The sequence below is a fragment of the Schistocerca cancellata genome, chromosome 4 (genome assembly GCF_023864275.1).
Source record: "Schistocerca cancellata isolate TAMUIC-IGC-003103 chromosome 4, iqSchCanc2.1, whole genome shotgun sequence".
Classification (NCBI taxonomy): Eukaryota; Metazoa; Arthropoda; class Insecta; order Orthoptera; family Acrididae; genus Schistocerca; species Schistocerca cancellata.
The window spans coordinates 712,486,884-712,514,125 of record NC_064629.1 but is presented as its reverse complement, the minus strand read 5'-3'; the positions used below and the strand labels follow the sequence as shown (position 1 = coordinate 712,514,125).

The 27,242-nt window shown below is 42.6% G+C and overlaps 1 protein-coding gene across 2 annotated transcripts in view; it reads left to right on the top strand.

Moving 5' to 3' along the window:
* Positions 1–27,242, top strand: part of LOC126183854 (mucin-5AC-like) — a 282,254-nt gene that overhangs the window by 126,555 nt on the left and 128,457 nt on the right. For both annotated transcript variants that reach the window (XM_049926143.1, XM_049926142.1), the window contains exon 2: positions 11,940–12,553. In XM_049926143.1, the coding sequence (XP_049782100.1) occupies positions 11,940–12,553 (614 nt within the window). The remainder of the gene's footprint in view (positions 1–11,939; positions 12,554–27,242) is intronic.

Here is a 27,242-nt window from a genome sequence, read left to right as displayed (position 1 = left end):
GCATTCTTCTGTAGCACCACATTTCGAAAGCTTCTATTCTCTTCTTGTCCAAACTGGTTATCGTCCATGTTTCACTTCCGTACATGGCTACACTCCATACAAATACTTTCAGAAACGACTTCCTGACACTTAAATCTATACTCGATGTTAACAAATTTCTCTTCTTCAGAAACGCTTTCCTTGCCATTTTGAAATCTTATCAGTATTGAACTGGCTGTGCAGCTTTTTCAGATGGTACTTCATTATATATAACTGCATCATCTGCGAAAAGTCTGGGGTTACTATTAATATTGCCCGAAAGTTCATTAATATACGACAGGAACAGCTAGGGTTCCAACAAAATTTCCCTGAGGCGCACCCGAAGTTATCTCTACAGTTGTCGGCGACTCACCTTCCAAGATAAATTGCTGTGTCCTCCCCACCAAAAAATCTTCACTCAGTCACAAATATCGATTGATAATCTGTATGATCGTGCCTTGGATAATAAACCTACGGATTCACATGTCATTCGGAAGACAAAAAACACTGCATTTGTCTGACTGTCTTGACCATGGCCTTCAGGATGCCATGTGAGAAAAGCGCGAGATCGGTTACGCGTGACCAATATATTCGGAATCCATGTTATTTGGCGTGGATGAGGTCATTCTGCTCGAGGTACCTCATTACATTTGAGCTCAGAATATGTTCTAAGATTCTACAATAAATGGATGTCTAGGATATTGGACGTTAGTTCTGTGGATCACTTCAGCTGCCCTTCTTGTAGGTGGATGTGACCTGCGCTTTCTTCCTACCAATGGGCACTGTTTATTGTTCGAGTAAGCTACGGTACGTTATAGTTACAAATTCTGTTTAGAATCTGGTAGGGATTCTGTCGGGCCCTGGCGCTTTGTTCAGTTTTAACGATTTCGGCTGTTTCCAGGAAGTTTCATTTCGGCTGTTTCTCAACGACACTGACACTAACATCTATTTCATTAATCTTTGTAATGGTATAAAAATGGAATTGGGGGTTTTCCTTCGTAAAGAAACATATGAAAATACTGTTAGGCTTGCATTACTACGTACTGATTAAATTTTCTACAATGAGGAGGGAATGATTTTCTTTTCACTTATTACAAAAACCTGAAAAGAGGAGAATTAAAGTGTTCGAGCTGTGATGTTATCTAAGGATGCAGAAAATTAAGTGAACTGGTAAGATAGGAAAGGAGGAGGTTCTCCACAGAATCAACGAAGAAAGGAACATACCTAAATGTTGACTACAAGAAGAAACTGGTCGTGGGTTAAGACAATAGACAACAGCTCCCATGGTACTGGAGGGAGAAGCTGAGGACAAAAACTGCAGGGGAAGACAGAGATTAGGACATACATGACAAATAACTGAGGATGTCAGATGTGAGTGGTACTCAAGATTAAGAGGTTAGCATAACAGGGGAAATCGTGACTGACTCGAGAAGAATAAAACATTATCCCCAAGGACACTATATTGCAGTACTCCACTGTAAGCACAGATGGTTCCTATAGACATGTTACTGATCGAAGTGGCACAGTGACATTCAGGGACAGCGATTCACATCGCCGTCCAATCATCCAGATTTATGTTTTCTGTGGTTTCTCTAACTTGCTGAAGACAGATCTAGGGATGGTTTCTTTGAGAAATACGAGGGTTATTCGGAAAGTAAGGAACTATCGGTCGCGAAATGGAAACCGCAGTGAAAATCCGATGAAGTTTTGCACAGGTGTGTTGCGCAGTGTCTTTAGTATGCCCGTCGATCGCGTTACGTCGTTCAGTTTAGTTCTGAGCACACAAGGAGCACATGAAGATAACTAGAACAATAGTGTCTCCCGCCAAGTACGAGGGCCTGGTGAGAAATTTCGCCTGAAGCTATGCAACCAACATTACATAACTGTCGTGCGTTTTCTTCTTCAAGACAATTCTCAGCCGCATTCTGCAGGGGCAATGAAGATGCTCCTGCATCGTTTTCAATTGTAAATGTTTGATTACCCACAATACAGCCCGTAGTTGTCTCCTTCTGAGCTTCATCTCTGCTCACATGAACCTCTGGCTCTGAAGACAACATTCTGGCACAGACAACGAGCTGTAGGCCAGCGGAAAGCACTGGCGGCTGCCTTCTATAACGAGGGTATTGAAAAGTTGGTACAACGCTACGACAAACGTCTAAGTCGGATCTGCGGCTATGGAGATAAGTAGCTGGAAGTTGCAGCTAACTGTTGCAAATAAAACAGCTTTGATTTCCACTGTGGTTTCCATTACGCGACCTGTCGTTCCTTACTTTCCGAATAGCCCTCGTACATTGCCGATTTCCTTTGCGCTCTTTGTCTTATTGGAGATTTTGCTCCGTCTCTAATGACATCGTCGTCGACGACAGGTTAAACGCTAATTTACCTTCCATAGTTCCTATACATGTTTACCCTCTGTGACCCGAAACGCAGCAGAAGTACATGAAGAAGATAAGATTACTTCTATTACAATCCGTGCCGCTATTTCCACTTGATTGCTTTGTTTGTTTCATATTATAATTAATCTCTTAGTCAATATTTTGCAGTAGACTTCTGCTCTTATTTTAATTATTTTTCTACATTTATTTTAGATTAAATGACAGCACTGTTGTAACATTGAAGCCCATTTTGCTATTACTATTAATATTAACAAAAACTACTGCTACGGCTATAACGTTTACTACTCACGAACAGCACAAGTCTTATTACCATTGTTGTAAGTCGCAAATCAGTATCACTTTTAGATATTTATAAACAGTTTGTTTCGTCAGAGATTTCTAACAATAACTTAGTTGTATCCCAGACTGTAGATGCACCATGATACCACTGTTTCCTTAGCCACTGCTGAAGACGTTGAAAGGCATTCTGGTTAATGTACGAGGCCTATTTTTTTTTTTTTTTTGTCAAGATCTGAACAGTCACAAAATTAAAGCCACAGCAAAAATTCGATGAAACTTTGTGCAGAGATATTACGTAGTGTCTCTAGTATTCCCTTCGATAGTGTCACCTCGCTTTTCAGTTGTGAGCGCACAGAGAACACGAAAGATGCCTAGAACTATCGAGTCCCCGGCCAAGTGTGAAGTGACTGCTGTCATTCGTTTCCTTCATGCTGAGGAGTTCCGCCTGATTTTATGCAGCTCAAATAACGCACCTGTCATGCAGAAGAGCGAAGTGTGGCAATGGTGCAGGAATTTGAAGCAGCACGTACAGACGTTCATGACGCAGATGCCCTGGGAAGGAAGTGAGCGTCAACCGATGATCTTGTTCAGCAAGTGGATCAGGCAATTCGAGAAAATCGTCCACGAAGGGCCATTTAGAACAAGAGAAGAGAATGATGACATCAGGCATTGTCCTTTTCCATGATAATGTTCGGCCACAGAACAAAGACGCTCCTGCAGCGCCGGCCGGGGTGACCAAGCGGTTAAAGGCGCTACAGCCTGGAACCGCGAGACCACTACGGTCGCAGGTTCGAATCCTGCCTCGGGCATGGATGTGTGTGATGTCCTTAGGTTAGTTAGGTTTAAGTAGTTCTAAGTTCTAGGGGACTGCTGACGTTAGAAGTTGGGTCCCATAGTGCTCAGAGCCATTTGAACCATTTTTTTGCTCCCGCAGCATTTTCGACGGGAAGTTTTGATGGCCCACCATACAGCCCGGACTTGGCTCGTTTTGATTTATATCTCTTTGCGGAAATAAATCGCTGTCTATGTGGACAGCATTTTGACAAAGATAACGAGCTGGAGACCAATGTAGAGAATTGACGGGAAGCAAAGGTGGCTGCTTTCTATTACGAGGATAGTGGAAAGTTAGTACCGCCCCAGGACAGGATGTCGTCTAAGTTGGAGCGGCGACTATGTAGAGAAGTAGCTCGAAAGGTATAGCTAAATGTTGTAAATAAAACATTTTTGATTTTCATTGTAGTTTCCATTTCGCGACCGATCAGACCATATGTGTTGTACACATGACAATATTTAACTGCACCTCATTTTTCCTGGTATCCCTAGTCGTGGAAGGTATGGCCTTCTTAGAAACCGCGTAATTTTATCTCAAATTAAGTGTTACATGATCACCCTCATCACTGCCGTCTCTCGAATTCCTTGGGTACACGGGCCAATAATTCAGCAGCGCTGCCGTTCCGATAAGAGCAGTAGGACAAGCAACGTGAAATGCTTAGAAGAATATATATATCGACATCAAGACTCCGCAAGCCACCTGACGGTGTGTAGTGGAGGATACTTCTGGTACCACTGACTGATCCCCCCTTCCTTGTTCCACTCGCGAATGGCGCGTGGGAAGAATGATTGTCGGTGAGCCTCTCTGCTAGCTCTAGTTTCTAGAATTTTCTCATCGCAGCCATTTCACGAGATGTATGTGGGAGAAAGTAATATGTTGTCCGACTATTCCTGGAAAGTGCTCTCTCCCGCGGAGTGGCCGTGCGGTTTGAGGCGCCATGTCACGGACTGAGTGACCCCTCCCGCGGGAGGTTCGAGTCCTCCCTCGGGCATGGACGTGTGTGTTGCTCTTAGCATAAGTTAGTTTAAGTAGTGTGTAAGTCTAGGGAGCAGTGACCTCAGCGGTTTTGTCCCTTAGGAATTCACACATATTTGAACAAAGTGCTCTCTCGAAATTTCAAAAGTAAACCTCTCCGCGATGGACAACGCCTCTCCTGTCGCATCTGCCACTAAAATTTGTTGAACATGTCTAACACGCGCCGACCAAACGATCCCGTGCGGAAACGCTCCTTTCTTCGTTGGATCTTCTCTCTCTCTTCTCTCAGTCCTACCTCGTAAGGATCCAAGATTGACGAATAATGCTCAAGAATCGGTCGAACAAGTCACTTCTTTGGTGGATGAGCTACATTTACTTAAAATTCGTCCTATGAGTATCATTCTGGCATCTGCTGTTCCCGTTATTTGTTTTATTTGGTCATTCCATTTAAGATCGCTCTAGATAGTTCCTCCTAGATGTTTTAGATATATACTGTTTACAGCAATTTGTCACCAATAGTGTAGTTGTACAGCAGTGACCGTGACTTTTAAGCTCTTCTGAACACTACTGCAGTAGTACTGGGTGACTCATGGTACTACATTTTATTTTTGTCGGATGTTTTATGTTGAAAAATTTGTTGTTGCTCAGTACCAGCTGCTTGCACTCAAGAAGTGTGCTCTGAAGTTCTTTCGTATATGCAAGCACACTGATTAATTTCTCTTCTTATGACTTGATACAATGATGTTGCACATAGACCATGACCCTTAGATATTATTTCGGTACATTTAGGAAGTTCACGTGTCATGAACCAAGCCTTTGCGTAATGTATGGCAATAAATTATGAAATGCTCCTCTCCCATTACCTCTCGTCAAATCGCAAATGATACATCTTCTCTTTTCATACAGTAGCCAACCTAGAACAAATCGTTGGCGTAAATATACTTGAAGATCACGTCTTGAGTCTGAGCTATTTTTTTATACTGTCTGCTAAGGCTCATCACTTGCTGCTTCTGCTAAACTGCTGTTATGTTACCTTCTTTTTATACATGCGCTTCTCAGGTTTTTGGAACTGTTTTTGTGTGACTGCTTGTAAAATAAAAATATATTACCTGATTTAAAATTTGTAATATCTGCATTTATGTGAAAATATATTAATTTCTGCTTAAGTTTACTTTTGTTGTTGCTTGCCGTGGTTTTTACGTTACCACAGCAAAATCACTGTTTACACAAGGTGCATTGCTATGACGTGTGCTGTGCACTCATCTGTTTCGCCACTTTTTCCCACAATATCAGCCTTTCGAAATGCATTGTGACACAAGAGTTTGTAATTGTTTGTAGGTGTGTGTGAGTGTGTGTGTGCCCGATCGCACGAGTGGCAGAGTTGTAGGTGGTTACCGGCTGAAAAGTATGCCTACCCTGCGTGGAACTCATTCAAGTCTCTCCAAATGGTCCCTTCCGCAAAAAAAATCTGATATTTTACGCTAATTTTCCGCATTTGCAAACCTGAAATGCAATTCTACCAATAACTGCTGACAACAACTTTCGTCTGCAGAAAATGTAAAACAGAGAAAAATGACCATTTCTTTTACGCGTCTCAAAGTAGACCACAGTAGTCCACAAGGTCAACGATCGACTCCTCAAGTTTGCATGCAGAGCACAGCAGAGCTCCAGTAAATTATTGAATGTTATTGAATATTAGCTCTTTAAGCTTTAACTATGATTATAAATTTATTGGCGCCTGACTGAGTAATGGGAATTCCCGTTCTGTTGCCTCGTCAATCAGTTCCACTCATCTGCATCGTGCTATCTCCCGCCCGGTGGTTACTTCTTTTAGTTTTGGTCATCTGAATACCACATTAATTAGGATCAGCTTGTTTCATGTGGTCTTTAACTTTGTTCAGTATTCTTTAATTCCCATACTTTGCGAACTTCTTCTCTGTGCAGTCCATGATGATCTTGCTCTATGTTTAATTATATCCCGGAAATCTACGACAGTCTGTTTTATTTGAAAGTTACCTTGTTGCAAATCCCTGTTTCCTGTATTCATTACCGTCATTTTGACCGTAACTTTTCACGAAGATTTGCACTCACGTATTGACAAACCTTCGTACACCGAGGCCAGCCCAGAAGTTGTGGCAGAAGTTCTGAGCGTGCATTGAGAAGTTTCCCAAAGGTCAACTCTCGAATTAGGAAACGCCACCTCAGTGCTAATGAGTGATGACAAAGAAAAACATCCCTGTCCATGCAGTGTTGGCAGTATCTTACGCAGAAATTTATCGAATGCCTGACGCTTGTCTCATTGACAAGTTTGTTCTCTTATCTCACGCTGAATATAAATAATAAGCCTTCTCGTGTATAATCCTAGAACGTTCTGAACTTGATTAGCGTCTTAAGTCATCTAATACATAACTGTTTTGTTCTGTATTTGTAGATGCCGTGGACATCTTGAGTGTCACCTGAAATTCCTGCACTGTTTTGTGCCAAAATCACATCAGAAAACCGGGAAGCGTTTCTAGATTTTTTTATGTCGATGTTATTGATAGCAGACCGTGAGTTCAAACAATTGCACAATACCGCACGTCAGTTAAAACGGTCACATGATTATATCTTATTTTAGTGCTATTTATCAAAGTGTTTGATTAGGCATATTACTCTGTTTATCATTTTTCTGTCCCTCTTATTTATTTATTTCGACGAACGCTGTAAGTTTATCGCGTGTCTAGAAAGCCATATATGGTGGCTAAGCCACACGAGGTTTTCGTTGTAGAGGATATGCTGTTAAGTGAGTCTCTTAACAAGTGGCTTTCCAATAAAATGGGTACGTTTGTTTGGGACACTACTGATAACTGTACTCCACAGCACAAATCCTACACTGTTGGAGAAACTACATTACAATTACTATCCATCTTTTTTCAGTTCTCCTCTTCACTCGAACCCTGAATCATCAACGTATAACACGACCTTTCTTAAGGCTGTATCTGACATCATGGGCCAGAACGGCGACGGCTTATTGCAGGCAGTCATTGGTGATATTTCAGGTTAAATATTTCCCTAAATGACCTCTTTTTTCTTCCAACACACTTTCAAACAGCTGTATACTGCTTGAGGACAATTTTATCACCGGGAGATCGTAAAGTGGTTGTTATGAGAGCGTACAGAATGACGCAATAACGTGTGCGATTATGACCGCTAGGTACTTGCATGGACTGTTTCTAACCGACATTAGGGACTTGTATAAAGAACCCTACGATGCCTTTATTATAAACAGTCTGAATTTGTGAATTATAACTTATAGTGTAGTCATTAAGTTTAATTGTAGTACTATCTCGTACATTGGCTGGTTGTGCTGATCATCGCTTCATTATATTCTATAAAGTTTAATTCTATTACCACCATTACTAATTTCTCTCGTGCTGTACATGTCTCTTAACCTTTCCAGTTATTTTTCTTAACAGATTGTAATAATTTTGAAGACAGCAAGAAATGCGCGATTTTTCCCTTATGCTTTCAGTTGCATAGTTTCTGACTACCCTTTTATATTTCAATATGTTTAGCAGGGAACAACCTAAGGCACTGACGTGTATCAACCACTTTAGAATTCACTGTGTACGCAAAGACGAGAAACCCTAAACTGAACAAACCGCTGAATGAAAGTCGTTTCACGAGCCAGATCTGAAACAATTTCCTGTCCACACGCTATGATCCGTCTGTGCAGACATGATGTGCACAGACCTTTGCGCAGACAGATTCTTGCGTGTGGGCCGGCTTTTATCCCGCAAGGTATTTATGAGTACTTCTGCAAACCTTTGGAAGTAAGAGGGCGGGTCGTGAGTCATGCGTGGATAGCTCACTCGCCAAAAGCATTGTCCAAAAAGGCAAAGTCGCAGGATTGAGCCCCAGTGCGGAACATAGTTTTGATCTGCCAGGAAGTTTCAAACTCCCAAATACTGCCCCAAAGCTCTTTGATACGGGTGTCATCCCTCCTACTTCGCAATTACACCCAATGCCCACCGTCCGCTGCATCAGATACTGTCTATGGCATTATTTGACTTCGATAAGGAAGCGCGTATGGTTACTGTGTGTGGCTACCCGTTCCTTAATGCAAGCAAACCGGAGCCGCTACTTATTCAAGTATATTCTTCGTTGTTTTGGCGAGGTCCAATACGTCTCATCCCACTCATCATCATCAGTAGCAGCAGCAGCAGCCATTTTTGTCGTTAAGCGATTTAGTCTCTTCAAGTACAGAGTTCAGGTACGTCTGTAACTTCTCCCATGAACAACGTTCTTTGGCGATATTCAGTATGTTAACTCCAGCAGCCTTCGCAGATGTTTGTCCCACAGTTCTGGTGGTCGTCTTCTTGGGCTGTCTCTGTTTCTTGGACTCCATTCCAGCATCCCCTTTGTCCATCAGTCATTAATTCTTCTGGCAACATGGCTGACCCACTGCCATTTCATAATAGCTGTTCTCTCTAGGATGTTCTTGACGTCGGTAGTTGATCTTATGTCTTCAGTCATTTTTTCTTTTCTTGTAAATACCAGCATAGACATTTCCATGCCTAGCTGTACAGTTCTAAGTTTCCGTCTTGTATATTTATGAAGTGCACAGGTCTCACAGCCGTAAGGCAACAGGGGGAGGACACGAAGATCAAAATATTTTTCCGTTTTACTGCCATGTTTGACCTGAAGATAGCTGAATTTCTTCCAAATGCTTGCCATACTAGATTGATAGGTCGAAACATTTCAGACGCTAGGTCTTCAGTCATATTAACTTCCTTTGGAAGTCAAATATGCTATCAATAACTTGAAATAGGCCACTGTTTTCGGTTATGATGAGTTGTCTGTTGTTATTGTGAAGTTTGCTGGCAAGGAAACTTAAGAGCAAATCTTTACATTGTCCATTGACCGAGCATCCATCGCAGCCTCTGGAGAAGAACATTGATAATACTGTTCCACAAGAAAGGAAGCATTCTTCATATAAAAACTATAATCCCATAACCCTAACCTGCGTCTTGCACAAAGTTTTGCCAGAATATTTTTAAATTTTTTCAGTCCCATCCTTGACGCAGTTCAAGCAATTGAGCAGACTGGTTCAAATGGCTCCGAGCACTATGGGACTTAACATCTGAGGTTATCAGTCCCCTAGAACTTAGAACTACTTAAACCTAACTAAACTAAGGACATCACACACATCATTGCCCGAGGCAGAATTCGAACCTGCGACCGTAGCAGTCGCACGGTTCCGGACTGAAGCGCCTAGAACCGCTTGGCCACCGCGGCCGGCTGAGCAGACTGGATTCCGCAGCAGTACTGACAAACTACACTTTTTTCCGGGAAGCGATTAGCAGAGCAACCGTATACTGGCTGCCACTATGTATAGCTTTTGTATAGTTTGAAAAGGCTTTTTATTAAGTAAGCCATCCTGCTATAGTGCAAGCCATGGCTGAGCAAGGAGTTGAGGTGACCTATATTAAAATCCTGCACCGTATACGCGAAACTTCTATAGCTTTTGTTGGTGTCAGGGAACCAGCTCAGGACTTTCCAGTTCACAGAGGAGTGAAACAAAGCGGTCTCATCTCTCCCATGCTGTCCTCTGCCGTGATGGAAATGCTAAAACTGAACTAGGAAAAAGACGGAATTAGACTCAGCAGTAAGAGACTTAACAACCTGAGATTTGCAGATGACATTGTGCTATTGGCAAATGATTCTGAAGAGCTACAGACGCTGATATCGAATCTCGTCTCGGAATGTCAGGCAAAGGACCTGAACATAAATTTTTACAACACCCCATTTCAGTACACACACCAAAGGATAATTTTTGGCACTGCCACGAATCCAGCTCAGGTATATCACATGGAAGTCAGATAGGCTGACCACTCGGCTATGGAATCACTCTAATGAGAATGACGCATCGTAACTTTATTTGCGCTCTTTATCATACCCACACGCTTGGTCTTCTATGAATAGTATTTAACACTGTTTCTTCAACGAGTACTGCACCACTTATACAGCTATGCTTGGCTACGCTCATCCAGAAACAAACTGCAACAGAAACCATAGTTAAGATAGTAATAGTATTGTTCTCTACCGGTACCATTAAAAATGTGACCCTTCGTTACTATCAAGTTCCTAAGGGCTCCATACCTCAGTCAGTAAAATCGGAATCCTAGTAGGATCGCTTTGTTGCCGATCTGTCAGTCGGTTTGTTAAGACCTATTTTTCTCAGAAACGGCTAGATGTATAAAGTTTAAATTTTTGTCAAATACGAATGTCTACAGTCCCTGGCGGTGTAAAATGTTTGAGCTTTTAAGTCAATGCAATCAAAAGATACGGCAGTTTATGACACATATTTTGATACTTGCAAACTCACTCATTAAAACCCTTAGATGAACCATCTACATACAGTGTGTAAACTTTTAGATGGCAGACCTCTCCCTAGTCCTGAATTGGTAGAAGTCGGTAAACGTCGGGAGGCTTCGGTAGGCACGCAGTTGCGACTGCTGCCAACATTACGTAGCTGACTGTGTTGTACAAGGTCGCCATTGTCGTCTGCTTCGTTATTGTTTTGCGCTGTACTGTTCTGCGTGTTTTTATCGTGCAATTGTGCTAATCATTATCTAAATGAGTGAAGAGGCAGTTGCTGGCCCATCTCGGGAGTCGCCAACAACCCCTACGGTTAGGAGGAAACCAGTATTACGTAGCGATGCTCGCAAAATTATATTCCGTGTGATTGAACGCTGCGAAAGGGAAAGGGAGCAGAAAAAATTGCTTTCATTACTCTTTTCGGGCGTTCGGAGAACAACTCACCAAAGTGTCATTGCAATCACATGAATGGTTTGTGAGCGCATAGTAGACACACACACACACACACACACACACACACACACACACACATATATATATATATATATATATATATATATATATATATGACGATTTCAGTTTCGTTTACGAACAACATTTAAAGCGAGTTTTACTTCCATGCCTTTCGTCTGCTTTCGTGTAAGCATGACACGCAGTTTGTAGTGCCAGCACTGCAACAGGTAGGCGTGCCTTGTCCCCCCCCCCCCCCACCTCCGCCCAACGGCTCCTCACCCCACGCCAGCCAATGCTTGCTTCCTCCTCTCCCCGCACTCCCCTCACAACTCTGCCGTCTTACAGTTAACACACTGTAATTAAATTATTCACAGAACGCGAGTCTTACACGCATTTGTTCAGATTTTGTTCCTTTTCCTACTAGAGGCGGCACTCTAAAACTTCATGTATTGATTCTTGTATATTTTCACTCTAAGCCGGTACAGAAAGACTAGACAGGCACGAATACACCTCCCCATAACCCCTGTTCATAATAACATATCCCACTGTCTAGATTCTTCTAGTGAAGTATTCATCTGTCTGCTTGCAGCAGTCTGATTGACGCATGTTGTTTTCTTTTGTTACAGGCCAGCTGACAGGGACAGCGAAAGCACCAACGAGGACAGAAGCGTCAGCTAGTGGGCCTGGTGAGAATGTCCAGGTAACCATTTCACAACATGCATTCGGCACACAAACATCGATCGGAGGCGCCATCCATAAGACGGCGATGCAGTCTTCCGAGTTTCAAGGTCGACTCTACGAGGAGATAGCCAACGACGTAGAGAGTGGCCCAGATGGACACTCGATGACGACTCGTGCAGTGGGCCAAGTGCCCGGCTCCTCTGGGACAGTCGTCCACACTGTCAAGGAGATAGATCTCGAAGGGCTCGACGTCCCATCCAATGATGTGGCCGTGAGTGCTGAGAGCAGCGACACGACCAGCCGGAACTACTACCAACACATCCAGCCGACGCGCACGCAGGAGTCGAGCGGAGAGGCGCACGCGGCGCTGAGCTCGACGGCTGAGCCGCAGCCGGGGGAAGCCCCGGGGGCTCCCAGGGGGAGGTCGCTGCCCCTGCTGGAGCCCCGCCAGGCTTCTGCAGCCGGCCCAGCGACTGCTAGCGGCGACCAGAGGAAGACCAACCCCGACATCCAGGACATCATTACCGGCATCGTCAAACTGCTCAACGGAAACGTCAAGGTAACACATTGGCTCACTTATTGTGCACATACAGTATAGCAGGAAGAGTACACGATAAATTTACAAGTGATTTGGGAGTATACAGGGAGAAACGTTTAATACACAGAACTGCCAACCTCGACAGCAACAATGATTCTAATCCGGTTGGGCATCAAGTCGAACTGAGCTTGGACGACAGAAATGAGTACGTTGTTCCATGCATCGTAAACTCTATACCAGAGTTCATTAATCGTACTGATTCATGAGTAGTAGTGTGCCAGTCTCTCGGAATCTTACGACGATATGTTTTCAATGGATGAGAAGTATGGGGAACGTACTGGTCAGGCAACAGTCGAACACCCTCTCTGTATCAAGTCAGGTTAGGGTAGCATCTTCAAAAGGTGGTCTTGCATTATCTTGTTGAAAGATAACATCACTGAGACCTCGAAGATAGGGTATTACCATCGATCTTTGTACATCAGAAATATAACGTCTGCTGTCCAAATTACCGACTGCGCAAAAAATGGTTCAAATGGCTCTGAGCACTATGGGACTTAACTTCTGAGGTCATCAGTCCCCTAGAACTTAGAACTACTTAAACCTAACTAACCTAAGGACATCACACACATCCATGCCCGAGGCAGGATTCGAACCTGCGACCGTAGCGGTCGCGCGGTTCGAGATTGAAGCGCCTAGAACCGCTCGGCCACTTCGGCCGGCCCGACTGTGCAAATCAGCAGTAATAGTACTGTGTACCCAGTGGTACTCAGGGCAGGTTTAAGGCCCCAGCGACACAACCCATCGCTTAGGGTGCCAAGCTGTGAGGGGCGTTCAAGTGCAAGGTTTGTAAACAGTGTGTAATCAATTAGTAACGAAAACTGGCATGGTTAGAAGTCTACAAGGAAAGAGGGGGGAAGGGGCACCAAATGGCAAGCAGTTTGTGTGAAAAATATTCTCCATCCGGCTCTGTTGTTACCCAATAGAATCGTGCCTGATGCTTTAACTGAATGACGAAGACGAATGCCATATGGCAATGTTCGTTCTCCGCGAAGCCTCCCCATATGTTTATGTCAATCTTGATGCTGTATACTGAACTTTGAATCTGAAAGGATGGTATGGATCTCTTCCTATGTCCACTTTTCCCATTGCACAAACAGTTAGTGCGCTTCTCTTCACTGCCACTTCGAGGGAAGCCACAACAATGATCGCAGAGCAGAAAGTTGGAAAGTTGTGGTAAGATCTTATGGGACCAAACTGCTGAGATCATCAGTCCCTAAGCTTACACACTACTTAATTTAACTTAAACGAACTTACGCTAAGGACAACACACTCACCCATGCCCGAGGGAGGACTCGAACCTGCGACGGAGGGAGCCGCGCAGACCATGACAAGACGCCACAGACCGCGCGGCTACCCCGCGTGGCCAAGCAGAGCAGGAAGGCCGTGGTGCTACAGACATTATCATTGTCCATGTGGACACCTGTATTGCTATAAAGAAAGTCCATTTCCTGACAAAAGGTACATATCGTGGCTGTACAATCCTGCACAGGCGAGCAGTCTGTCCTCTCGAACGCTAGTCGCGTCAGACCACTGAGATGTGGGATCCCGACAAATGCGGGCAGTAATATTATGCAATGATAACTGCAGTCTCGATATGTCACGATCCTATCGCTGTGGAATTCCGACACATACTGGTGGACGGTTCTCCATCTTATATGAGGCATAACTTTATCTTCTCACAAATAAACATTCAAATGCGATTTATGAACAAGAAACCCATTCCATAATCTTTCTTTATATACAGAATGTGAAGAATTGTGGAAAATAATATTCAGGATTGAGAAAAATATGATTCTGCAGATATAATATAACACTTCTTTATAATACTTGTATAGTCTTTGTTGGAGTCTGTGATAAAAATCGCCACGTATTTTACAGCTAAATAATGTAACTGTAGGCAGGCAGAAAACATTTTATAATATTTTTCATTTCTTTCCTGTCCAGAAGTTTTACTTGCTCACCAATCAACTTTCGTGTGTTCTTATTGCCCCTGTAGACAAATTGGAGAACACTATTAAGTACAACGCAGTAGCTGTTTTGTAACGTACCTCGTAATTTACACAAAATAGACATGATTGGCACAGAGTACAATGGAGCGTCTTACAAATACTCTTTGTTGGCGTTGAAGACATTTAGAGAGTCTTCCTCAGGGTAAAACACATAGTCCATTCTGTAGTTATGAATCGTAGCTTCTAGTCTGGTAGTACTATCTTCTTTAGCCGAGGAAGATGTAAAAGTTTCTCGTAGATGCATATCTGGGTACTTTATAAAATCTGTAATATGATTACCAGTAACTTTGTTCACTTCTGGACTTGTGACATGACATTTAAATTTGTTATGTATTTTTCTTCTGCAATTGGACCTCATCTACATTAAATAATCTTATCGTTACGTTCAATAATATTACTGTTCCCTAGTAGTCTTCTTCCTATAGACAGAGATAGTGGTTTGGTTTGAAATTAGGTAGTCATACATCTCAATTTTGTTAAAAAAATCCAAGCAAAATCTTGTGTTAAATCCACATTCTTAAAGAAACTGTCGTCTACACAAAGTTGTGGCAATACTCCAGGCAGATGAACCATCGCAACATTTATTTCAACGCCGGAAAATCCCACTTTAGATAGTGGATTTTTATGTGTCCTTGAAATGGTTTCCAGTTCTTCCATGCCATTTTTTTCCCAATATGCCTCTTAATGCTGGATAATTGCTCCCATGTATACTGCTTTTTGTTAAGGGTATCCGTAAATCAGTATAATATTACTTAAGTGATAACTGAAAGAATTCTGACATGTGGGTGCAGGCAGCGAAACAACTGTTATGTAAAGGAGGGTTTATATGGTAATGGAATCAAACATTCTCCACAACTTCTCGCTACCGCCTCGAGTCGTGACTAGGTTATTGGAGTATGCAAGTTGCCACTTTCTGATATGTTTCAATTAGATTCTGAATTATGTACTATTTCCACATCGAAAAGCACTTGTTAACAGATGATACGAAGCTGTGCATTACAGGCCTAAATGTCTAAGCAATAGTATGCTGTGGAGGATAAAATATTGTTTTTTAACCCTGTGGAAGATCGTCTACATCAACAAACGGCTGTAATCATAGGTGTCATATTGAGAGTTGACCTATCTAGATATTTTACTTCTCAATATAGAACATTGATGTGCGGTGCCTTATTGTAATATACACTGGGCAAAAAAATTGAAGTATCACTTTTTCGAAACCCCGTATTGTCTTCCACTTCCTACCGTTTGAAATTTGGATCCAAGGAGCCTACAATCTTCCTCTGCAATGGCGCAAAAACGTGGCGCCCTGCGACGTCAGCCTTGGGCTACATCTACATCTACGTGATTACTCTGCTACTCACAATAAAGTGCCTGGCAGAGGGTTCAATGAACCACGTTCACGCTGTCTCTACCGTTCCACTCTCGAACGGCACGCGGGAAAAACGAGCACATAAATTTTTCTGTGCGAGCCCTGATTTCTCTTATTTTATCGTGATGATCATTTCTCCCTATGTAGTTGGGTGCCAACAGAATGTTTTCGCAATCGGAGGAGAAAACTGGTGATTGAAATTTCATGAGAAGATCCCGTCGGAACGAAAAATGCCTTTGTTTTAATGATTGCCACTCCAGTTCACGTATCATGTCTGTGGCACTACCTCCTCTATTTCGCGATAATACAAAACGAGCTGCCCTTCTTTGTACTTTTTCGATGTTATCCGTCAGTCCCACCTGATGCGGATCTCACACCGCACAGCAGTACTCCAGAATAGGGCGGACAAGCGTAGTGTAAGCAGTCTCTTTGGTAGACCTGTTGCATCTTCGAAGTGTTCTACCAATGAATCGCAGTCTTTGGTTTACTCTACCCACAATACTATCTATGTGATCATTCCAGTTTAGGTTATTTGTAATTGTAATCCCTAAGTATTTAGTTGAATTTACAGCCTTCAGATTTGTGTGACTTATCGCGTAATCGAAATTTAGCTGATTTCTTTTAGTACTCATGTGAATAACTTCGCACTTTTCTTTATTCAGGGTCAATTGCCACTTTTCGCACCATACAGATATCTTATCTAAATCATTTTGCAAGTCATTTTGATCATCTGATGTCTTTACAAGACGGTAAATGACAGCATCATCTGCAAACAATCTAAGACGGCTACTCAGATTGTCTCCTATGTCGTTAATATAGATCAGGAACAATAGAGGGCCTATAACACTTCCCTGGGGAACGCCGGATATTACTTCTGTTTTACTCGATGACTTTCCGTCTATTACTACGAACTGTGACCTTTCTGACAGGAAATCACGAATCCAGTCGCACAACTGAGGCGATACTCCGTAGCCACGCAGTTTGATTGGAAGACGCTTGTGAGGAACGGTGTCGAAAGCCTTCTGGAAATCTAAAAATATAGAATCAATTTGACATCCCCTGTCGATAGCACTTATGACTTCATGAGTATAAAGAGCTAGTTGTGTTTCACAAGAACGATATTTTCTGAATCCGTGCTGTTTATATGTCAATAAATCGTTTTCTTCGAGGTACTTCACAATGTTCTTATACAGTATATGTTCTAAAACCTTACTGAAAATCGACGTTAGTCATATAGGCCTGTAATTCAGCGGATTACTCCTACTTCCCTTTTTGGGTATTGTTGTGACTTGAGCAATTTTCCAGTCTTTAGGTACGTATCTTTCTGCGAGCGAGTGGTTGCATATAATTGCTAAATATGGAACTATTTTATCAGCATACTCTGAGAGGAACATGACTGGTATACAATCTGGACCGGAGGCCTTGCCTTTATTAAGTGATTTAAGCTGCTTTGTTACACCGAGGATATCTACTTCTATGTTTCTCATCCTGGCATTTGTTCTTGATTGGAATTCAGGAATATTTACTTCGTCTTCTTTGATGAATGAGTTTCGGAAAACCGTGTTTTTTTGTGGTTTTACGGCGCACAACTTCAATGGTCATTGCGCCCAGACTACGTTAGGAATGTACCGCGAGGCACAAGTTTAAAACAGCAACTAAAATGGAAAACACGATAAAAGACAGATTGACAGGCATAGGATTATAAAAACAGCATAATCAAATGTCCTTAGACAGGTTTGTCAAGTTGATAAAACGAAGAACGCGAGCAGCTGCTCCTGGGTCATCCACTAAAATGGCCTCTAGAGTACATGGCAGGCCAAGTTCAAGACGCAGTGTATTAAAATCCTGACAGGACGTTAAAATGTGGCGGACCGTCAGCAATTGCCCACATGGGCAGAACGGCGCCGGCGCAGCCGTCAGCAGATGGCGATGGCTGAACCGGCAGTGTCCAATCCGTAACCGGGCCAAAACGACCTCCTCCCGCCGAGAAGGGCGTGAGGAGGACGTCCAAGCCGCGGGAAGAGGTTTCAAGGCCCGAAGCTTGTTGTCCGTAAGTGCAGCCCAACCGGCATGCCACAGTGATAAAATGCGCCGACAAATGACCCTGCTACAATCTGATGAAGGGACACAACAAGAAGCTGTCCGAGGCTGGAGGACCGCAGCCTTGGCCGCGACATCTGCAGCTTCGTTCCCAGGGATACCGACATGGCCAGGAACCCACATAAAGCTAACCGGAGAACCGTCGTCCACCAGCTGCTGAAGAGAGCGTTGGATCCGGTGCACGAAAGGGTGAACCGGATACGGATCACTGAGGCTCTGGATGGCGCTCAGGGAATCGGAGCAGATGACATAAGCAGAATGTCGGTGGCGGCAGATGTAAAGAACAGCCTGGTAGAGGGTAAAGAGCTCAGCTGTGAAGACCGAACAATGGCCATGGAGCCGGTATTCGAAACTTTGGAAAAACCGTGTTTAATATCTCTGCTTTAGTGGCACTGTCATCAGTGACTTCACCGTTGTTATCGCGCAGTGAAGGTATTGATTGTGTCTTGCCACTGGTGTGCTTTATGTATGACCAGAATCTCTTTGGGTTTTCTGCCAGATTTCGAGACAGAATTTCGTTGTGGAAATCATTAAAAGCATCTCGCATTGAACTTCTGTAAAACGTTGCCAATCTTGGGGATTTTTGGGTTCTTTTAAATTTGGCATGCTTTTTTCGTTGCTTCTGCAACAACGATCTGACCCGTTTTGTATACCATGGGGGATCAGTACCATCACTTATTAATTTATGTAGTATATATCTCTCAATTGCTGTTGGTACTATCTCTTCGAAAACATTCCACAACAGCGAAGCTTCAAACAGAAAGGTGGCGGCAGATGCGAAAATACACCACAGTTTAGAAGTTGATGTGACCTTTAAGGTAGGTTAATGATGGCGCATTGGCACCAAATGTCACCTAAATTCTGCCCGAAGGAACCGTGAACGTGTCACAAGGTGGGAAGGAGGTCACACCTCCTTTTATCCACGTTTGACCCCTTCTTAGGGCACTTCTGCGGTGGAGGCCAGAACCGCGAAACCCAGCGTAGAAATCACGTGGTTCTCTTACCTCTGGCCGAGGCAACATTCAGACGCACCACCGCTCAGAATCGATGCGGAAAGGCCTCAGGGGATGGCATAAAGAGAGTCAATGAAACCACTCCTTCGTTTGGGGCGTTAGTTCCCACACATTTCGCTGTCGAAAACGACAGTTTACAATGCTATGAGCAACAAGACGACATTCTTGACTATGTTCGACACTGCTACCAAGCCCTCGGCGTTTCAACACTACTGTAAAGACAACGTGGGACTACAACACCATTGAAAGCGATCTGAGATTCTGAAGTATATTGCGAAAGCAATTTTAGCTCTGGTATAAGATTGGCACCACTAGGGACCGTTCAAAACTATTCACTGTATAGTGACTTGCTAGGTATGTGTTTAGGTGTAGATGTAGACTGTTTTCAGAGAATCCTGTTGTCTTCTGGAGGGTTGCAGCACCAGTAGGCTGTTGCGAAATGCACGAGGAATTGCAAACGATAGACGATTCGTGCAGGGACTAACTGTTGACCCTGAAAGTAAATAAATGTGACTATTGCACATAAATAGGTGAAGAGATCCATTACCGTTCGATTACCGTACTGGCAGTAGTCCAGCAATAAACAGTAACTACCATATAGTACCTAGGAGTTACAGTCGGGACTGCAGTCTGGAGAATGCAATTTGTAGGAAAATCAGATGCCATGCTGAGGTTTGTTGGAAGAATCTTCAGGAAATGTAATTCATCCACAAAAGAAGTGGTTTATAAAACAGTTGTAAGACCGATTCTTTTTGAGTGTTTCTCATCACTCTAGGAACTTTTATCAGGTTGGATTAATAAAAGAGGTGGAGAAGATTCAACGAAGAGGGGCAAGTGTCCACACAGGATCGTTCTGAAAATGTTCAGCTAACTCCAGTGGTAGACATTAAAAGAGAGGCGATTTATTTTTCCCGTTGTAATATCAGGCTTTATTGTCAGTGACAGGCTGTGGACTCGAGACAACGTTATATCTAACGGGCTGGTGCTCTTACGTCGTGATAGGATTCCAAGAAAATCACCAAAAATCTTATGCTGCTCTACATCGAAACCACACAGTTTTCTCGTTGTGATACCTGTCTACATAGCCAGTGACATGTTGGAGATGAAGACATATTTCTATCGAAAGGATAGGTACTGTTACGCTGTGACTGGATTCCAAAAGAATTACCTAGAATATAACACTACCCTACATTGGAACGAAACACTTTTCTCGTTGTCATAGTTGTATTGGAAATTTGTGGTAAGTACTATGGGACCAAACTGCTGAGGTCATCGGTCCCTAGGCTTACACATTACTGAATCTAACTTAAACTAACTTACGCTAAGGACAACACACACACACCCATGCCCGACGGAGGACTCGAACCTCCGACGGGGGTGGGGGGGGAGGGGGGGGGAGCCGCGCGATGTGATAGTTGTCTACATAGCCAATGTTGGGGTGGAAATGACTTTCTATCTAATGGAATTCTACTCTCACATTGTGATGGGATTGGAAGAGTATCAATAGGAATATTACGTTACACTACGTCGAAAAACGAAACACTTAATATGCACGTAATACCAGTTATGAAGGCGGGATGAGAAACCAACCTGGGAATTGTAAATGCAGATGTTAGAAAGTAGCCAAAACAATACTCTCAGGCTAACCTTTGTACCAAACAAATCGTCAAAAGTCCGCGCACACAGGAAATGGGTTTGTTTATAAAATAACTTTTTTTTCTACTATCAGTAGCGATTTTATTTTTTAAATGAGGACGACATAGTAATGGCAGGTGCATTATACATCAAATTACATGCTGCATAGGTGAAAAAATGATGTAAGAATATACTGTCAAATAAGCCTACACTATAATTTAGAAGCAATTCCTTAGGTGATAGAAACTGTGTTATATTTTCTTTTGGAGCACGTCGTGTAGGATGCTGCGTTGAAATATGGAGGCAAAAATATACGCCCCCTCTGGTCGGGGGTGCTGGGGTTGAAGTTTGTGAGATAAGGCGGACTTGGCGCTGGCGTTGTCTGGTTGCCGCAAATGCGAGGCGGCCCGAGCACGTCAGGGGAGGAATGCACGGTTGGCTGCTTGCTCTGGGGCGGCGGACAGCTCGCTTCGTCTGGCAACCGCCTGCCATCTGTGTGCTCTGTAACAACGTATTTTGAAATATGGAAACGCTCCTTTAAACATTTTTAGGTTAAATTAAGCACCCCCACACCTCCACAGCGTAACTGACATGTAGCATTGGCGTAGGATGTTTGAAAAAGATGGCTATAGATACACCCTTAAAAGGTGCGATTTGTTACCTTGTCCCAAAACGTTCCGAAACGTTTTAAATGAATACTGCACGCAACATACAACTGTTAAACAAGTTATCACACTTGCTACTTTTATTTTACACTTAGTACAGTGTTGGTGACACATTGGGTGTCCAACCAGTAGCGTGTTTTTAACGTATTACTGCTACACACATGTCCGTGAGGGTTCCAGAAAAATTCCTAAATGTTTTAAATAAATAGGCCATGCAATATGAAAGCTAAGTTACTTGGATCCGTTTTTGTAATTACGCTGTGCTAGGTCTACTATAACGTCGTAGCACAGTTCACGGAGGCAGCCATTTTTGATAGTGACGCAATGGTTCCGCCATTTTATATCATAAATTATACTAATTGGGTAATAAATATCAATGAGAAGAATAACAAAGTATAGTAACAAGGAATATGGTCTGGGCAAACATCTGGCAAACAAATTATTCTAATTAATATAAGAAAGGTGATAAATTCTAGCAATAAAAACAAGGAAGACCTTCTATGCAGGACGCCACAACCTGCAGTGGAAAACCCTGCCATTTATACCTTATACTGTCGACAGAATTTGGGGGTGGGGGTGGGAGGGGGGGGACGAAGGGGTTGTGTGAACGCGAGGGGTCATAAGACGTCCCAGACCCTCATGACGCAAATGTAGTCGGGATGGAAATCCAGGGAGGTGGCTTTGACCATCTGCTCCAACGACCATGTATCTCATTTGAAAGACATTCTGTCACTGATGATGCATTCAAAATATTACAATTGGCCACTCTTACGAAATGAGATACGTATGAGATACGTATGTTGATATCTCCACAAAGTTTTGTAGTTATTTCTGTCCTGTGACAGGTGATTTATTTTTATTTTTTTTACTGATTATTACTATTCATGAATATTTCTCACGTTCAGTGTTAAAAAAGCTCTAGCTTTAGGATATGTATTGTTTAAGAAGCAATGTTTGCTACAGTATTATTGGGGAGATTAAAATTACAAAATTAAAAAAATAAATACGCGTAAACCCGGTATTGAACTCTCGAATATTCTAGCGCAAAAGTATATCTACTGCCTTACTTGGGCAATATACCCATTTATTGCATCAGCGTATTTCTCGAACATTTGGTTGCAGTTTTGCCATTTTTCCATTAGTTGACATCCAATTTCTACCGAAAATATACACCGGAGAAAATTTTGTTTCCGACATATTTGTACTCTTTGTATGCAAGGAATCGCGCTGTGGCGTCCGAGTGTGAGAATTTTGGTTCACGTCTAATGTGTATCACCTCTAGAAAATACAGCTAGAACATTCCCGAGACTAGAACACAGCACCTCGTATTCTACCTAAGATGGTTGCTATGCCTGCTCTCAGACAGTTTTCATCCACGAAACCGCCCTGTTAATCAGAATACCTGACCCGTCAGATAGAGCTAGACGCCGTCAATCAGCAGCTGTCCGATTTCGATTCTCTATCGATTAACCGTTGTCAATACGGATGTAGACTCCGTCCGCCTGTTTTAGAGCCTCGTGTTTAGAAGGATCTCTTGCACAGTACTGTAAGCACTACATAATTCCGTTATAAAGCTCGAGCTGCTGTCTACACAGCGTATATGGACTGAACTTTCTCAAATAAATGTTAAAATACATCTGACCCTCTTGACCGAAACTTCTAACAAACGCCTCTATCGCTCCCACCTCAATGAACCACGGACGTCGCAGAGATAGGGTGCCTTCCGTACGTTAACAATACGGATGACTATGCAGTAGGTGCAACAACAATGGAGAGGTATCTGTGAAGAGACAGACAAACCTGTGGTTTCTGAAGAGGCTTTTTAGTAGTTGCAGGGGCAACGGTCTTAATGAATGACTGATCTGACCTTGTAACATTAACCAAAACGACCTAGCTGTTCTGGTTCTGCAACGGCTGAAACAGGGTGTATACGAGGACAAGGAAAAAAAATTCCCGGATTATTCCCGGATTTCTCCCGGATATCCCGTTTAAAAAATATGCTTTTTCCCGGGCGAAAATACACTTTTTCTGTGCTAAGTGGCAGTAGGTTTTCCGTAGATTTTCCTTCGGAACTGTAAAACTTATCAATCCTTTGAATGGTTAACGTTTTATATAATCGCGTAGAACTTCCCGAAAAAAAAGAGATAAGACGGAGGAGAGAAGTTTTGGAGAGACTTAATAAAAAAAGGAGAGAAGTTTTGGAAAGACCTTTGATTGGCAGCAACATATACGCTGCCTATTTTCGAAAGTATACATTCGAATTGCACCAAACACAGAGCGTTAGTTTCCGGAGCGTTGCAACCGAGGTTGCGATGTCCTTTTGTAAGCGATTCATATCTCAAGCCACGAGATCTCGTCAGCCGATGACAGCAGCTATTCAGAGCATAGGACACGTGTTATAGTCAGCCAATAGCAAGATTACTAGTTACATAGCGCCAACACACAAGAGGAAAAGCTAACGGTTTACATTAATGTACACAGTGCCGTATATCTACAAGAAAAGCTAAGCTTTCACATATAATACTGGTCTCCAAGATTAACACGATACAATAGAAGCTAAGCTTTCACATGTAATATTGATCTTTTTTTACGTGTGTTATACTTTTAGGTACATCTCACAAATGTGACAGTAAATTTAAAATTATGACATAAATGCCTCGGCTCGAAATTCCTGTAAGTGGCTGGTCCTCAAACTGTTCAGTTTCGAAATCTCTGTGATTTAGATATCCATCCCACTTTATCACACATAACATAATTCATCTTGCGTCAAAAGAAATTTACTTTGAAAGTAATGCTTTTCTAACCACCGTTCGCAGTACTGTTAAAAATAGGTTCGATTTACCAGTTGCCAGAGAGCGCCAGAAAACGCATTATTGTGCGTGTGCAACTGCAATGGTGTAGGAAGCCCGCATGTTCGTGTGTATAAAGCACTAAGAGAGCTTACATTACACCATAAAAGAAACAGGGCATCAGAGGATACTCCAAAGAGCATAGAAATTTCGTAAACCATACTAAAATGCATAATTCGGCTTGAAGTGCAAATTGGCTTTTTCCAGATTCACAATGAAGTAGGTCCTATCTGATATTAAGCTTTTCAGTGTGGTTTTTGGGATGTAAATTTTCTTGGAGTACCAATACTCTACGATCTCATTTTTGGTTCTTTATTATGGTATAATGCCATACATGGCAGAAGATGATAACGTGCACTTGAAATTGCACTTGAAATTCAGCGAACAGTTGGAACTAGCCAATACTGTAGAATGAAACACTTTGTTTCAAATAAAATGATTGCCTCAGCGGAATTTATTTAGCAAATTTGCAAAAATAACTTCATTCTTCTGTAAGGCGATTAATGTTTGACTGCTACAAACTTGGAAAGAAAATAAAATCAGAAAACTGAAATTAATAATATATTTTTGCCCTCCGTAATTATGTGAATGTATTTTAGTTCACTTGATAGCTCCCGGCCACAGAAATCCGTTTTGTTTTCATTTGACGCGGGAGCTGTACACGAAGAGAAGCAGCGAAATCACTTAACGTAAACACGGGTCACGTGGAGACTAACCCTCTCCCCACTACAACTCAACAACTCTGTGCAAGCGCGAATCTGGCAGCTAGGCCGCGCGAGAAAAATTTTTCTCGTTTGCATCTGGCTGTTTGCTGCTACTGCCGATACAGCTAACAGCCAAACTTCAAGTAGCGGGAAGAGGGAGAAGGTACTGCTTATACGCGAGTCAAATGCGCATGCGGAACAGACCGCTGGCAACTGGTCAAACGAACCTAATGTGAACATTTGTGACGTCATGCTCATAGCAAGCAGTTTATTGTTACGAAAAATTACAGTCTGCGCCCTACGGCCTTTGACATATTTTTGCTATTTGCAAACGCTTGTGCGTGCACGGTGTTTTGTTGTCGTAAATTGCACATTTCCTTTGCCACTAAAGTTTTATTTTTTTCCCTCTCGTTTATATTTTATTGCTGCAGTATCATTCTCCAGTAGCAGGATACAATAACATTCTTTGCTAGAGAATCAATGTTGCAGTCAAAATTACAAAAATGTAACTGAAAGCTAAAACAATGAAAAATTCCCGGAATTCCGAAAAATTCCAAGGTTTTTCCCGGTTTTCTCCCGGATGAAAAAATTCCCGGGTTTTTCCCGGATTTCCCGGTTGTCCCGGGTCGTATATACCCTGCTGAAAGCAAGGGGAAACCACAGCCATTATTTTTCCCGAACGCATGCAGCTCTACCTTATGATTTTAAAAAAAATAGTTCCCCATTGGGATCTCTAGGTGGGGACTACTCTGGAGGACGTCATCAGGAGAAACAAAGCTGGCTTCCTGCTGGTCGGAGCCTGAGATGTTAGATCCCTTAATCGGGTAGATAGGTTAGAAATTTTTTTAAATGTAAAAAAAAAAAATGGTTCAAATGGCTCTGAGCACTATGGGACTCAACAGCTGTGGTCATAAGTCCCCTAGAACTTAGAACTACTTAAACCTAACTAACCTAAGGACATCACACACATCCATGCCCGAGGCAGGATTCGAACCTGCGACCGTAGCAGTCGCGCGGTTCCTGACTGAGCGCCTAGAACCGCTAGGCCACCGCGGCCGGCTTTTTAAATGTAAATGGGTAAGTTCAAGTTATAGTGGGAATTAATGAAGGTCACTTACAGGATGAATAGGACTTCTGGTCAGGTGAGTTCAGGGATATAAATGCAAAATTAAATGGAGGTTACGCAGGAGTAGGTCTAATAATGAATAATAAAATAGGAATGCGTGTAAGCTACTACGACCAGCCTAGTGAACGCTTTATCATAGCGGAAAAGGCCAAAACCCCACATACACTACAGTCGCACAAGTTTACATGCTAATTAGCTCCACGGATGATGAAGAGATTGAAAGAACGTATGGTGAGATGAAAGAAATTATTCAGATAGTTAAGGAAGAGGAAAACTTAACTGTGATGGAGGACTGAAACTTGGTAGTAGGAAGAGAAGGAAAAATAGTATGAAAATATGAAATGGGGGAAAGGAATGAAAGAGGAAGCGTGGTAGAATTTAATCGCCACTTGCACTTGGTTTAAGAACCATGAAAGAAAATTGTGTATGTGGAACAAACCTGGAGACACTGTAAGATTTCAGATTGATTACATAATGGGAAGACAGTTGTATCGGAACAAGATTTTGAACTGTGAGACATTTCCGAGGGCAGATATGGGCTCTGACCACAATTTATGTGTAATGAACTGTAGATTAAAACAGAAGTAATTGCGAAAAGCTAGGAAATTAAGGAGATGAGACGTGGATAAGATGAAACAACCAGAAGCTGTTGGGAGATTGAGTGAAAGAGAGGAAAGGAACACAAGAGAAGACTAATGGGTAGCTTTGAGAGATGAAACTGTGAAGGAAACAGAGGACCAAATAGTTAAATGTACAGGGCTTAGTAGAAATCATTGAATGTCACAAGAGATATTTAATTTAACTGGTGAAAGAAAAAACATAAGAATGCAGGAAATGAAGCAGGCTAAAGGGAATACAGACGGCTAAGAAATAAGACTGACAGAAAGTGCAAAGTATCTAAGCCGGAAAGCCTAGGTTATAGAAGTGTGCATAACTAGGGGAAAAATACACTCCTGGAAATGAAAAAAAGAACACATTGACACCGGTGTGTCAGACCCACCATACTTGCTCCGGACACTGCGAGAGGGCTGTACAAGCAATGATCACACGCACGGCACAGCGGACACACCAGGAACCGCGGTGTTGGCCGTCGAATGGCGCTAGCTGCGCAGCATTTGTGCACCGCCGCCGTCAGTGTCAGCCAGTTTGCCGTGGCATACGGAGCTCCATCGCAGTCTTT